The sequence below is a fragment of the Anser cygnoides genome, chromosome 2 (genome assembly GCF_040182565.1).
Source record: "Anser cygnoides isolate HZ-2024a breed goose chromosome 2, Taihu_goose_T2T_genome, whole genome shotgun sequence".
Taxonomy (NCBI): domain Eukaryota; kingdom Metazoa; phylum Chordata; class Aves; order Anseriformes; family Anatidae; genus Anser; species Anser cygnoides.
The window spans coordinates 42522376-42538310 of record NC_089874.1 but is presented as its reverse complement, the minus strand read 5'-3'; the positions used below and the strand labels follow the sequence as shown (position 1 = coordinate 42538310).

The 15935-nt window shown below is 40.6% G+C and overlaps 1 protein-coding gene across 1 annotated transcript in view; it reads right to left on the bottom strand.

Annotated features, from left to right (window-relative positions):
• Positions 1–4630: 4630 nt before the first annotated feature.
• The window catches only part of CMC1 (C-X9-C motif containing 1), a 41290-nt gene continuing 29985 nt past the window's right edge, over positions 4631–15935 (bottom strand). Inside the window, exons 3-4 of the mRNA XM_048076073.2 lie at positions 6277–6367; positions 4631–4885 (exon numbers count right to left, since the gene is read on the bottom strand). Of these exons, the coding sequence (XP_047932030.1) occupies positions 4771–4885; positions 6277–6367 (206 nt within the window). The 3' untranslated portion in view covers positions 4631–4770. The remainder of the gene's footprint in view (positions 4886–6276; positions 6368–15935) is intronic.

Genomic DNA, 15935 nt, shown 5'->3' with positions numbered 1-15935 from the left:
ACTTCTTGGGGCTCCCCATCCCATCCTTACAGAGATATTTTTTTTTAAGTATATTATTCAGCAGCCATCCGCATGATTAATACTTTGATTTGTGCAATGAAGGAATTCCACTGTGTAATTTAAATAAATTATTTTTGTTTGAAATTGGTTTAACTTATAAATCTCCTTTCAGTATTAGGCACAGAAACTTTTACTTGGATTTAATTTCTTGATTATGTATAAAGGTCACTCCAAATACAAAGGGTTTAGTTTGAGGTTCATTCTTCTCTGTTCAGGATGAAAATAAACGACTGCTTCAGTGTATTCTGGGAGAAGCGTTCTCTTGGATGTTGGAACTGAAGGACCTGGTTATCTTAAGTTCCTGTGTGTTACTGGGGTTTCACTGCTGAGTCAAAAGCCAGCATGGCAGCCTGCCCTGTATGATGGGGAAGCTTCATTTTTAAGCTTTTCTGAGCAGTGACTAAGAATTTCCAGGCTTTGCTTCCAGCCCTTGATTTACCTGTGCTGCTTACTGTGCCGGAGAAGGGGCCATGGAAGGAAAGCAGTGTTTGCTGAGAGGGACTTCAGAAGTGCTGACACCTGAGATAGGAGGGCAGCATCACGGAGAGCTTGCTGTAGGCAGCATTTCCAATCCAGTCACTCATTGCCGTGGCCAAACTGTAACATTTGAAAAGGAAGTCCCCAGATCTGCAGCCACTTGGGAGCTGGCTGGCTTGTGAAACATCTGTTGGTCTGAAGCATACAATCAAATTTTGACTCAAGATGGAAAAGTCATTTAAATCCATGCCACTAGTGGCTTAAGGTACTTCTTCCATTTTCATCGTAGTGACAGCAAATTAAATGCAGAAGTAGCTGTAGTAAAGGGGCTGTGGTGCTTTGTGTGCATTTATTACATTAAGCAGTGAAACTGCACAAGGTAAGGCCCAAAACCTTCAATAAGTATGTAAAGTGACAAAAAAAATCACTTGAATGTGAGCTTTGAACATTTTAAAACTTCACTTACCCCATAGTTTTGATAATTCTTAATTTAAGAAAGCACTAATTTCATTCAACAGCAATGAATGACAGCTTTTGGGCAGGACGAGGTTGTTGCTTTGCACGTTTAAGTGAGCATATGGCAAGCTGATGAATATGTATCTGGATGTTTGGAGACTTGGACTAACCTAGCAGCACAATGTAAACTTCCACTGTAACTTGATTAATTTTGAACAATTTTAAAATCTTGAAAGTCTCCCTGCCAGTTTTGTGGGTGTTCAGCTGATTAGTTTTCCTCCAATGTGAAATATCCATAGGGAAGAAAAGTGAACTCCCAAATTAGCTGTAATGTGCTGTCAAATTTTTACAGCTGGAAGATGATGAGAGCTGTACCAGACATATGGTGGAGGTACAGGAAAACAGTAGCCATGGCAAATAATTTAACACGGGCCCATATAAGCATGCGAACTATACTAGAGACGTAAAACAGATTTAATCAGATTTCATTTCAAAAACTCTTTGCAGTAGACTTGGAGGATCCTATGCTCAGCCACCTGTCTTTTTAATGATGTTGTGGTCTAGTAAGGGAAGAGTGAAAAGCTTCAGTAGCTGAACAACTTGCATGCAGTTTTTTCTGCTCTTCGGACAGGTTCTGTGAACAGAAGTGGTGGAAAAAAGGTAAGGTGTTTCCTTGTTGCTTTTTGTAGCACAACTACAGAAAGAAGTATTTTGTTTAATGGGTCAGACTTTTGCTCCTCTTTGTAGGGGAAAGAGTATGCCAGTTGTATGAACGTGGCACAATGGACAAAAGTTATTTCTTTATTATTATTATCAGTACTAAAGGTAAGCCTTCACTTTGATTTTGTTGCATATTCTCAAGTCTTGTAAGCAGTTCAAACATTTTTGTAAAATTCTCGTCTGTAAGTGTTGTGACATGAGCTGAAATTGGCGTCCCTCGGTCTGTACCCTTTAGCAGAGCAGAATTCATTGCGTTGTACTTTGAGATGAAAGACAAAGTGTTCTGAGCAGCAGGGCGGTACAAGATGCAGTAACTGTGGTGCTGAGGGTGTTTTTGAGCAGGGAGTTTGATCTAGGGAAGAGGCATGGCAAATAACCAGATGCTTACTGTTACTCTAACTAGATGGAGCACTTGTTTCAAATGTACTCGAACATTTTTGTGGCCCTGTAAACAGAACACAATCCTGCAGGCCCTGCTTGAGGAGGAGTATGAGGAAGAATGCACTTCACTACATTACTGCTTTATCAGTACTACTGATGCTTTATTACCTTGATTAGAATCTAGGGCTGCTTCCTGTAACCTGAGTAGGAAGGAGAAGCTGCAGCTGCGATGAAAGCAAAACCCAAAGCATTTACTAGCATGAGTTTGTCACTTCATAGTTCTCATTCTTTCATTCTGAATTTAAATAAAAGATGTAAATGCAATTAAAATACAAGATACTGCACAAGACATGAAGCATACAAAAGGTGTGAAATCAAGAATTCAAAGCTAGGAAACATCAAATTAAGGCCAGGGGTGCGTTACAGAGGAAGCTGATGCCAGAGCTAAGGGCAGAGCCCAGCTCTAAATGCCACAGCAAACGAAGAGGTGTGAGAACCCGGTTCTTACACGTGCAACTATGTAGGTAAAGAAAAGTGAATGGGTTATGGCATGATGTGGTAGGTGCAATTTCAGGGTTGACAGTAGAGTTTGCTTGGCAAGCAAGCAAGGTGGTTGCAGTCTTGCATGTGAAGCATGTATAAAATGGTAGGGGAGTAATACTTACAGGTTAAACAGGACTTTGTTCTATTACCGGTGTAAATTCTACCAGCTGTACCAGTCACTGCACTGGGGTTCCTCCTCACCTACTTCCTGCTAGGCCAGAAAAGGAGGAACACCCATGCTGCTGCTGTTCCTGTCTGTATTGACCAGCGGTGGTACAAGCCTGAGTGAGAGCCAGGAGAGGACGGTGCTGGCACCTGCGTTCCCCTGGCAGCACAGGGCGCTGCCTCTACAAGAATGCTTACCCCAGCCCAAAGCATTTCTGTCCAGGTTTTTGACAAAAATAATGAACACAAACCTCTGGACGGAGAGCCTGTAAGTATAGCAGGTCTCCCTTCACACTGGAGTAACAGAACAGTTGCTGTCTTTGAGGTATGTAAATAAATAAGGATCAGCATCTATCTTAAGATTCCTCTGACGGGGGGGGGGGGAATTAATTACAACTAAGTAACTAAGTGATCTGAAGTACACTCTTTTGTTTTTCAAGATGCTTGAACTAAGATGCCAAGAGCAAGTACATGTGTAAAAAACTCGTCCACAGAACCCACTGTAGTTCATAGCCCCCATTCTGTGTTGGCTAGTTGTGGAGCTGGGTGCCACTTAAGCTTGCCTGACAAGCCAGAATGCTGTACATCGTCTAGTCTTTGTTTCTCAAGCATTCCCTAATCCTCCAGACAATCCGCTATCTAACAGCGGAAGCAATATTATTATTCCAATAAAGGGCAAGGGCTAAACTGCACTGTTAACGTAAGTACTTTACATACATATATCTCAGAGTTTGGTTTGAATTTCCCACTTGAATAGCTTTGGAGTAATACTAGTTTTGTGGCAAAACAGTATGCAAAATAAGTCAAAAAAAATGGCCATTATTATTACTTTTTCAGGCTAATTATTGTTTTAAAATCAAGCCATGGAAGTTACTGTGTAACTTTCAGCATCATAGCCTTTCCTTACTTGTAAAGAAATGTCTTATTTTGGGGTATCTTTTGAAATGGTAATATGAAGAGTTTTACGGACTTTACTCACTGTACCCTTTAGTGAAGCCATTTATGGATTTGGGGATTCTACAATTCAGCAGCTTCAAGTATCTGTATACAAAAGATCCTTTGTATACCTCTCTTTATACAGGGACTTCGTTACACCTAATTTTTGCACCACCATGAATGGATGTTTAAGAACTGACCAGCATCTTACGTGCATAGTTTATGTACTCATCCATAACAATTTTGCAAGTGTGGTCACTTACCACTTTTGAAGTATGGAAGCGTGTATAGTCATCTCCGTGCTGAAAAGTGAAAGTGGGGGAAGATACTGCTCTCAATGATTTTTTAATGTATTTTCTGCCCTCAGTGTGCCTTCTCCTATAATTAAGGAAAATCTAGATTGGACAACTCTTCTCCGCGGGAGCTGAAGCAGTGAGTTGTGCCATGCTCAGTCACGGGGCAGCCCTCTCTTCTGACAATGCAGACTCAAACTATGACTCATAGCACACGTGGAAGTACTATCAGGCTCTCACATGACTCAACGTTTTCATGAAAATGGTGAAGCAAATTGGTCCAAGGAGCTTTTCTCTTCTGCATTTGCTGCCCTTCTTGCAAGAGCATCAGGAATATTTTCCTATACCCTCAACTCAGATGAGAAAATACACCAATTTCAGTATAGACCCCATTTAAAACCACTTTATATAGCTTAAATTATTCACCCTGAAGTTTTTATGTAGCCTGTCACATACTACTAGATAAAATAACAAACAGCCTTTCAGAAATTAAAGCTTGTAACAACGTCTCAGGTCTGGAGGGGACCTTTGTAATTTCTCTTGCAAACCATGAGAGCATGCTTGATAGCCTTTATTCCAGAAAATAAAAGATGTAGACCTTGCAAGTTCAGAGATTTTATTTACATCTTATGTAGGGAATTTCAGCTAAATTCCACACAGCAGTACTTATGATTTATAAGAAATGTTTAAATCAAGTTAAGTTGGATATAAAATTTGAAAAGTTCATTTTAAATTTTAATTATATATTTGAAGTAATCTTCTGTTTCTTTTTCTTAATTCCAGTTGCTCTGTATTCTTCTCTTTGCTTCAAATATTCTGTTTTGCATTCTTCATAGAATGACGGATCAGAATAGCTACAAGACAAACAAAATACTGTTTTACATCTTGGAATATGGAACAAATACTACATGAATAGCACTCCAAACTGATCTTCCTTTCACACGCACAGAAATTTGTCTGCTTTCAATAATGTGTGTTTTGTTGTGGTTTTTTTGTTTTAGAAAGCACAGAAGCAGTGAAACTCATCTTCCTGAAGCCTAAATACTGAGTTGGTCTGCATTCTCTTCTAACAGTGCTCTCTCTCGAGGCATAGTCCTTTTCAGGCTTATGCACTGAAACCATACAGAAAGTAGATAAAGGGAAATACTTCTAATGTTTGAATAAAGCCATATTATTCCTCATTATTTGCAGTTAGGCCTCCTCAGTATGAGAAGCTACTGGATAACACGGGTATTTTTATACCTGAACAACTACTCTGGATTTCATAGGAACAGGTTTAAGTTTATAGCTTCAATAGTAAACACGTAGGGCCTTGGATCATTATATTTAATTCATTTTACTTCTAACTTTAAATAGAATTATTCAAGCACTAAATATTTTTCCACTGTGCCTGTTTGTTTTTTGTGCTGTTTTGTTTTTTAAAAAGGCAGAATTTACCACATGGATGTACAGACCCATAAAACTGAGAAACTCCAGGAAGTTCTTGCTGCAGTTTGGTTTGAACACTTGCCTAGCTGCAGAGGTTTTTCCACCAATTCCCACCTATCTGAGACCAACTGCCACTACTTTAAAGGCATTTAACATGAACCTCTGGTTTAACAGGGCAGGACACGCATTCCACCCAAAAACAAACCACCTATGCCCACATCAAGCTCAAAAAACAGTAACCCTCACACTAAGAAATTCAAGAATCACTTCAGGCCAGGGGCAGTGGGGATAAATTGGGACCTCAAGACGAGACCTTTCAAGCCACTGTGGGTGGCATCAGGTCAGCCCCTCTAATACCTTAACAGCTTCCTAGTGCTGTTCACAGCAGCAGCAGGATACTTTCAGAGCAGAGACGAAATAGCGAAAGACAGTTCAAGAAGGAAAATCAAAATGAACTTATTCTGTCTCAACAAGGGAATATGAACAGAATACAAAGGTGTTTCTACTGCTTCCTCCCTATCCCCGCATACGCAATTCAGCAGGGTGCATACCAGGCAATGTCTCACCTGAGCTGAAACCCTGGCTCCATTACCATTGAAATGATAAAGTCTTTCTAGCCATGGAACAGCTTTATTAGTGAAATAAAGCCTTCTCAAGTAAAGCCCAGACCACCCCCATCTTCTTCTATAGCAAAGATCCAATTTTCAGGAACTTACCACCCAGCTCACAAGCAAAACCCTTCTGAGAAGATTTAGTACTTAATTTTAGATTAGTACAGCCAAAACCATGTAGCAAAACAAGCTCACAAGGGACTTACTAGCCAACCAGGCAATCCTTCAGTGCTGTGTTCTCTTTCCGACACTTCACCACCATAAGAAAACCGGTTTCTTTACAGCATTTAGTAAATGCTATAGAAAAAAAAATTAGAAGAAATGAAAATTGATAGGAAAATATATATATTTTACATTATTTCAATTTTTATAATTGTTTTATTTAGATATAATATCTATAAATATAAAAAATATTTATAAACTCTTTGTATGTTTATACTATTCTACAGGGCTGGAGGGACTCTCAAACCAGACCTGCTTTATTTTTAATACAAGCATCGTTGGCCTGGAGTCTCATGCTGTTTGTGAGGGGTCTTTTTCACTTGTTTAGCAACAGATTTCAATTAGGATTCTCCCCTCCTATAACACGTTCACACACAAAACTGCTGTTGCTAATACCAACAAGTTTCTGAAGCTATTCTTGCAGCAAATCCATAATTCTTATGCCGACCTTTCATCATGAGACATCACGGCTATCACAGCAAAGCAAACAGAAGAATGACCAGCTAGGTAAAGCCAGGGTTGTTAGCATTTCCTCTACAATGAAAGCACATTGGTTGTTGAAGCACATTGGTATCTACAAATTAAGAGTGCAGCAATGTTGACAGCAACTAATATCGCAAAGGAATGCCACTGGCAGTCACCTCCTTGGGATAAGAGGTAAGACAGGTCCTGATTCTCTCCTGGAGGTTCCAAAAAACCTCTTCTCCCAGGAGCGCAAGGGAAAAGCCAGCAGTTTATCAGCCCGCAGTGCCAGGCTGTCCTCTACGGCACCCCAGTGCTGCAAGGAGGGCTGCTGGCTTCTGTGTGGTGTGGGGCCTTCAGGTGTTCTGCACCCCAGAGATTCTTCAAAGTCCAAAGGGACACGCAAGGAGCGTTGTCTGTGAAAATACTGACGATCTTCAACGTTCCTGGGATCACGGTCTGTGGCATTTCAGAACAAAAGAATATAAAAGGGAGGAGAGACAATCATCTGCCTCCTCCCAAGAGAAACACTCCGGCATCCTTGTGCTCAGTGAAGTGGAAGTACACAGTCTGAGGGCCTCGAGACTTCCAGAACAAGTCAGTGAGACGCTGAAACACACATAGTTTGGGGGGCTGGGAGGGGGAAGGAAAGTCATGGTTACGGCTGTGTTTTGCATCTGGGAGTAACTCAAATTATGCCTCATTGTTACCAGCACCCTGTACAGATGTTTCACTAAATAATAAACTAGGTAAGAGTGAGCTGTTATTCCTACCAGAAGATTTCAGACTGTTTTGTTCAAAGGAGTCTACGTTAGTAAGCATCAGGTGGAAAAAGAAAAGCAGAGAGAGAAAGCCAGTTGTCCAAGATCAACCAGTCACCGAGCCAAGAACAAAGTCAGATCTACCAGGTCCCTTTCCAGAGTTACATCTACTTCTTCTCTTCCAAGCTCTTCCTGGTAGTTATCTACTATGCAACAAGTTCAGGACAGACAAAAATTGCTACATTCTTACGTATCCTTAGTAAAACTTACAGCTAATCCAGTAACACCAAAACTTCACGATGATACGGAGGGAAAACAGCATCTGCACTCACTGTGTACATCCATTATGTTTACACACGGTGCAAGCAAACACAGAGTATGCTCAGCAGTAGGGGGAAAGGAGAAAAGGGGGACGTTGGGAGTTATGGTGTTTATCTTCCCGAGAAACTGTTACATGCATGATGAGCCCTGATCTCCTGGGAGTGGCTGAACACCTGCCTGCCCATGCGAAGTTGGGAACCCATTCCTTGTTTTGCTTTGTTTGCGGCTCCCGGCTCAACCTGGGCTCCCCCCAAGCATGTCTGCGAGGCCCGGAGGTGGAGCAGGATTTGGCCTTGTCACCTCCACCCTCTGCCTTCCCCCCCCCATGTCTTAATCTCAACCCATGATTTTTATTGCCGGCAGATGGCTGTATTAGGCTTTTAATAAATAACACCAAAAAACCCTTAACCTTTTTGTGTCTGCTCAAAGTCTCAATGACCGTGTTGTGTCCTTACCCTGCCAAACTTAGATCTTGGCAAAACTCTCCAAAGACCTGACGTCTTACCACCTATTTTGAACACGTTACCACTGAGCACTTCAACACACACAGCACCTAGCGTTACACACTGGTCGCACCGCAACGCTCCACTTTAAAATGTACCAGATCAAAGTATGCCAAAAAAAAAAAAAAAGCATTAACTGGTTAATTACTAGTTGGAAAGACACAGTAACCTGTGCTCAAAGGTACCTATTAACAACCGTGCTCAATTTCTCAGACCTCCTTTGGTGCATGTTTTGGTTTTAGACCCCAAATCACCCCAATATACATGTACAATTTTGAGGACACCTCTAAACAGCTGAAGCTTATGAAGCAATGTAAGCTCAGAACAATACGGGGAGCATGCTATTATGTTATCAAAACGTTTATTCAACTTTTAAAGGTGACTAACATTTTTTTCTGTTGTTTCCTGGAGTGTTTAACATTGAATGTCCCTACATCAGCACGTCAGAAAATCATACCTATTATCACGTTTCTAAAAATGCCCTTTGTTTCTCTGCAAAAAACATCAGAAGTCTTTGAAAGATCATGGTTCAGCTAGTGACCAGCTTGATTTCTGCTCTCTACAGGCACTTCCTTAAGTGCTGTGCTGTTTTTCTGTAGTAATCATTCCTTCTGGAAGCTGTGAAGTAAAAAACCACCGAAGACAACAGGAGGTCCCTCTCACTTGTTAGCTCAGCAGCCTTGATTGGCTCAAGGCGTGATGTCCCCGTGAACAAAACCTGAGCTGCAGCTGCAAGCATTCCCCCGCTCCAGAAGGCCCCGCTTGCGGTGCACGGTCAGGCACGTAAAAAGCACTGCTACGAAGTGATAAAACTGCTTCCAGCTATCCAGCTTCAGCAGCGCTGATGCTTAACCGTGGAGGAAAAAAAGGAGCAGGATGAAAGGTATCAGGCATCCCCTTACGAGCACACAAAACTTAAATCATACTTCTCTCATTTCCAGCACTTTAAAATCCCTTTGACAGCCATGTAAGGACTGCGGTGCAAGACAGGTTTAGTTGTGTTTATCAGAAACCTTACAGGAGCCTGGAGAACGTTGTTTTAATTTTAATCATGCTCGGTCTTGCTCACAACTCTTTCATGAAACAAAGCATCTCGCTGTTGATCAGCACAAAGTATCACAACTACTGGCCTGGAGAATAATCTCACAAATAGCACACAATAGCTCCAGATATCATCTCAAACCAAGAATTCATCTCCATCTCCGTAATCTGACCATCACCACACATTCCTCACTCGGGCAATGCCTGCATTGTAGACCAAAACTTCAGGGCGCAGAGCGACACACCACAAAAGGAGCGGGTACGCAGGATCTGATTACAAACCCATTGTAGTTGGGCATTTTAACAGCTACGAGCAGAAATCAGGGCTCTGGGGACCCCAGCCTCGAGCTCCAAACGAGCCCGTTTCCTGATACCGCCTGCGATACAAAGAACAATTGCTCTCAGAGCAGAATTGGTCTTTGAATAATCGCGCGCACAATCCCACCTTTACAACTTTAGCAAGTAGCTTTCCATGACTCTACAAGCTCGTGTGGCGAAATACCATTTTCTTTCTCCTTGCCACAACAGAACCTCAGGTAGCGGCGAACCTAGATGTGAATTTGGGTCAGCCTGCAAATTCAGTGCAGGCTGCAACAAGACAAAGAAATGGAGTATGTTTCAAACAAACAATAAAAGTTTAATAAAATTATCTCAAAATTGACAGTGTTTGATTTAATCAAGAGAGAACAATTAAAATACTCATCATTCTACACTGCTGGGAGTTATTTTGTGCTTGACTAGTCCAGACAAACAGTGCATTATTATTTGCATAGCTCACCTTTCAAACAGCCAGGCATCTCCAGCCAGCATGCTGCAAGTACTCCCTCCTCTCAACATGCTTTAAGAGAGGCATGATGGTATTAACGTCCTAAATACTCGCCCTACCACTGAAAGCTGCTGAGCGTGGAAACTCAAACGCAGCTTGGTCTCTATTCACAGCTGACATAGCTGATGGGCAGCACTAGCTGAGGAGCAGAACAAGAGGCAACACAAGCTAAAAAAAATGAGGGATGGAGTGAAAATGCCTTGCTGGAAGGAAAACATAAGCTTGAGCCCCTCAGAGTGAACTCTGATAAAGCTCTGCTCTGGTAGCTGTGTACGTCCATCACTAATCAGTCTATGCGCAGATAAGGACAGATCCCGCAGGTGCCTGGCACTTACAGTGGAAACTGGCTGTGGACCCCTCTTTAGCTTAGACCGACTCCAGGTCTCCAAATGCCGAGGATCGAAGGGCAGTGTTATCCCAACTACAGCTCCTTCAAAAATCAGGGCACAGAAAACACAGGGAAGAACAGCTGCTCTGTAGGTCCTGGCACACGTAAGGTCACAGGAAAACAGAATTAGTTTTTAAAACCCTTCTAAAACTATTGCTCAAGGTGTCTCAGCTAACTTTGGTTTTGTTTATTAAAATTTATTCTGTTTGTAAATTCTATAGAAATAATGTTGGAGGCACGAAGAATTACTCTTGAATGTCTGGCTCTTATTTAGTATGTTTGATGGTTGATTAAGAACTGCATTAGGTTACAGACCTCTCTTTTTATTAAGGTTTCTTTGAAAGCTAGAAGATTGACACAGTGAAGACATTTGTATACAAAAATCTTTACAGTCCTTATAAATCTTTGCTAAAAAATAGTCAGGATTTTAAAAGAATGTTTTTTCCTTAGTAATTCTGAATAGCTTTCCCCCCTCTAATTATTTTTTATAGCTAGACTACAAGATATTATGAGAAACAGATGGAAACTGAAGTGAAATTGGGTAATAGTTCACTTATCTCAGAGTAAAGGCTGGATAAATTATATCCCTATCCCTCCGAGCAGGCAGAGAGGCACATGCAATATTCAACACATTAGAAGAGATGATTTTCAAACTTTGAAAGGTCAGATGCATTACCAGAAAGTTAGTTACAACAAGGTTAGTGGAGGTTCACCACCACATACAATTCTAAATTTAAAGAAAAAAGAAATAAGAAATAAAAGGGAGGGTACTGCCCATTTTTCTGTTAGAACGTATTTATAGGCTCAAAAAGTATTTGCTTCTGTATGATGAAAATAAAAATTTGCAGGATTTTGACCTGAAGGGCCAAGCCAGCATCTGATATAACTTGTCACAATTCTGCGATATAATGATTTTCTTCAACCCCGTTAAACCAGATGTGGTTAAATTCAACATCTCAGTGTCTGCAGACACATAAATGGGGGACAAACAAAATGCAACACCGTATTTAAGACGCAAAGGTTCTTTACGTAGCCTACCACCACCCCCTCCAACCCTCACGTATATATAGGTAGGCTGCTGGTCTCTTCCCTGTGCTGAATGCAAAATGAAATGGCAGCATCTGCATGTCAGACTGCTGCAGAAATTTCGGTTACAAACACATAAAGAAAAGATGACTTAATAGAAAAAAAAGTGTAACGCTCCATCTCAAACATTAAAAATAATCAAAGTTTTGATTTTCTGTGATTTAATAAAGGAGAGCAACCAGCAAACAGACTGTATTTGCACGGAGTTTTTACATAGCATTTATTTTTTAAACTTTAATTTTTATTTTTTTTTAATCAGGTATTTATGGCTTTAGGCAAACATGAAAGCCTTCCACATGCAAAGCAAGAGAAGAACAAAAAGCATTTGTGAGTTATCACCAGACAACCAGCAGCATGGAAACTGGTGATAAAACAATGCTAAGGGATTTTTTTTTTTTTTTTAACTGTATAAACTACAATACAAAAGCCATTTTTGAAGGTGTTTTTTTTTTTTGCAGACTCATAACAATACCCAGCACTTTGCTATTCACTCATCTTGCAAAGCGTTGTACAATTAATACAATATTGAACTGCCACTTATCAATCATCATTGTGTATCTTTTTTGCACATGTTCTTGTACATAAAATAAATGAAATATTCCCCATTATCAAGATAAATTGATCCTCTCGGGTCTGGCTCTAGTTTATTTAAAGACTTTACAATTTTACTACTTAAGAGAAAGTCCTACAGAGGTGTTATCTCACCATTTATATTTTCTCAACACTTATGATACTGCTATCACACTCTTAAAATAAAAAAAATAAAAAAAAAAAAGCTTGTATCATGATCCAGACCAGCCTTATGTTCTACTCCTGGGGTATTTTTTTTTTCCCTTACAAAAAAAAAAGGAAATAGTTTTATCCAAGGTTTGGATCAGTCCTTGAGCTCTACCACTGGGTGGAGAAAAGATTTCCAAGCACAGTAGGGATTTGGGGGTCGATGGTAGGAGGAGGAAGAAACAGTTCTATTAAAACGTAAACGAGGACAAGATTTTACAACCTATGTTTATAAAGTTTGTACAAAATCATTAAAGTGACACAAAACTTTATCAGCGACGTTTTATGGTGAAGTTATTGTGCTTTTAATTTTGTATTAAATTGTGATTTCTTAGCTTGTTACTTGGAAGATTATTCAGTATGCAGAGGATAGATTACTGGTGCATTTAATGAGCCAGAGGAAGTAGTAGGATGAACACGAGAAGATTGTTTTACTTAGTAGAGTACAAGCTGTTTGATATTTCTAACACAGTACAAAAGAAAGCTTCTCTGTAGATTGATCATGGTTCAGTTAACATCACTGAATATCTAATACCTCCAACTCAATTAATTCTCACCTGATTAAGATCAGTCTGATATTCAAACTAAATCATCTCTCCAGTCAAGTAGAAATCAATATTTCTGATTTTACTTTTAAATTACAATAACAAATAAAATACGTGCATCGTCAGTATGCCAGGAGAAGCTTTCCTATTCTGGTCTACTATGGCTTGCATAACACAGCTGATTAAAGAATTATTCTAATTTGAGCAACAATATATATAAGACTCAGATTAATTTGAATAGAGGGAGATAGCATGAAATAATTAAATGCATCTTATATAGGGCAAAGAGAAAATTGACATAAAATAACCTTGATTCTTTCAAGTGAACCTGTTACCAGATCAAATACTTTGTCTCCACAAATATTCATCTGATACAACATATAGTCATATACTTTCCATTTTCCTGCCCATCACCACCTCCCAAAAAAGCTGCTCCATTTCAGCTTTTCCAGCTCCAGCGTGCTGCCAGCTCTGTACTGGGGCAGATAATCCATGGGTAGTAGTACACGCTGCAGGACTAGAAAGGGAGACAGTTCCAGGACCCAGGGATCTTAGAGAAGGGACATTCACCACATTAAAGGTATCTCCTCCTGACCAGTCTTCTCCAGATCACCATGGAAATCCAGCTTTGTCTTAAAATATACAGTGCAGACAGGATCCTCCAATACATCACCGCGTACCTTGAGCTCTGCTACGAAATGGTGAAAAGTAACTAATCTTTAAGAGGTAAACAGACAGCAAAAGAGAGCTGTCAAGAAGGCAGACAGCAGAACTGTGACATGCAGAGGAAGAGTAGTTTCCCCCAAATTAGAAACTGTTTCTCTAAACACATTGCCTTGGGGTAGAAAATGTGTTACCAATATCCTAGAAACAAATCTGAAGACTCTGCTTCAGGGGACACTTACAATTAGCGATGAGAAAATGACATACTGGATCAGACAGAGGGCCCAGTCGTCCTGCATACTGTCTTTCTCAGAAGTCAGTAATAGCTGCTTCAAAAAAAAGGTGCCAAAAAGTCTACATTATGGCATAGCATTTTCTCAAGTGAAGTTTCTTCCTAACCCCTATCAACTGTAAGCTTGGCTTGTACCTTGAAGCACAAACTCCTCACATGCCTTTCAAAACACTTACAACCACTTGCACAGTAGGTCTACATTGACAACCCTCTGAGAGAAGAGGAGGAAGAAAGACCAAAAAAAACAGCCCAATACCAAAAAGCCATATGTTAGCTTGTATTCCTTCAACATAGGCCTGTCTCCAGCTTGCCTCGGTCCAAGTCTCAACTGCTTAAGTCACAACCGCTGCAGTCGTGGTTGTGTCATACCACAGATTCCCTTTTCATTAGCAAGTTTTCAAAATCCTGCTGCAAAAAATTAATTGGCCTCAAAGTATCCCTCGGCTGGATGTGGAAGAGCCGCCTGTATTGCCACTCCTTCCCTGACAATTCTTTGGCGTAGCTGCAGTAGGCCAAAGCAGGATGCAGGAGAGGCACGAGGCGCTCCATGTAGATTAAAGGTGCTTGGTTTTGTCCCTCCCTCCCCAAACGACCCGGTTACTTGCTCTGAGAAGCCTCAGGGCAGCAGATAAGCAGTAGTGGCAGCACCAGGAGATTATCTGTGGAGTCAGCTGAAGTTTTCCAGAACAATAATCCAGGCTGGCTCCGTAGCTATGAAAACAGTGCTGTGTGAACAAGCGACGTGTACCCAAACGGCAAGCCCAAAAGCCTCCCAGACAGCTGTACCAATAGCCCTTCACTTGGTAGCAACAGTCCTCAAAGCTTTCGTCTCCTAAATACATCATAATGTAAGTGTCCCCTGGAGCAGTCTCTTCTCTCTCCATAAATAGTCCCGTAAAGACTCTCCAGAGTCCTCTTCTCTCCATAAATAAAATCGGTAAAGCAGTGCATGACAAAGACACAGTCCCATTCCCACGTGATGCACGGGTTCGTACTGGGGAAACCTCTCTCCCTGGACTCACTGCCCATGTTGTGACATCTGAACTTTGTTCGCATTTGGACTGAGAATGCGGATGTTTGCCAGAGGTACAGCCAGAAACCCTAAAGTAAGGCACTGCCCCAAACAACAGCAGGGAAGAACTTCTGTCTGTCCCAGACATCTAACGCTAGTTCACAGAAGATTGTTGGGGCCTTTTCTTCCAAATTTCACAATGAGCGCTAAGAGACTGAATGAAACTGAAAAGCAGCAAGTGTAAAAAAGATGCAAATTGTTTCACTTTAAACAAAAAGACCAAGGAAGACACAGCCAGGTACAGTAATTCAAGCCAGCACAATTAGTACAACTGAAAAATAGACAACTACTTAAACTGATAACAAAACCACACCATGTTGCACTAATTAGAGTTAAAATCAGAGTTGTGAAATACATATATATACACACATCTATATATGTACACATGCGATCTCATGGCATTTTCAGCAGTTATTAGTCCCGCTGCTCTCCTCATTCTACCTTTCTGTATTACTACTGCATGCATGAGGTCTGATCAAAACAACTTTGTGGGATGAGGGGTGGAAAAGTTGAAGTTAGTTTTCTGTTTAATAGGAACTCCAAATGTACAAATGAAACTTGACCAGTGAAAATGTTTTCTTAAGTAACCAGAAAGCCAGAGAAAAGATTTTTTTTTAAAAAAAAGTACACCTTCAAATGTAAGATAGTACTTTCTGACTACTGAATGTTGATGAAATGCTGTGACAGACATGATTTTTTTTTTTAATAACATGCCTTTATTCTCTAGAACTTCAACAGAACATGGACTTAAACAGCAAACAGAGCTTTGGCAAAGATGATGACTTAAAAATACCTACTTGTTAGTTTGGAGTTGTAGGCACAAGCTTGACCTGAGCCTGATCTCTCGTCCTGGATTTCCAGATTTGTCAGCTTTTTTTGTTGTTGTTTTTGTGTGTATACACACTT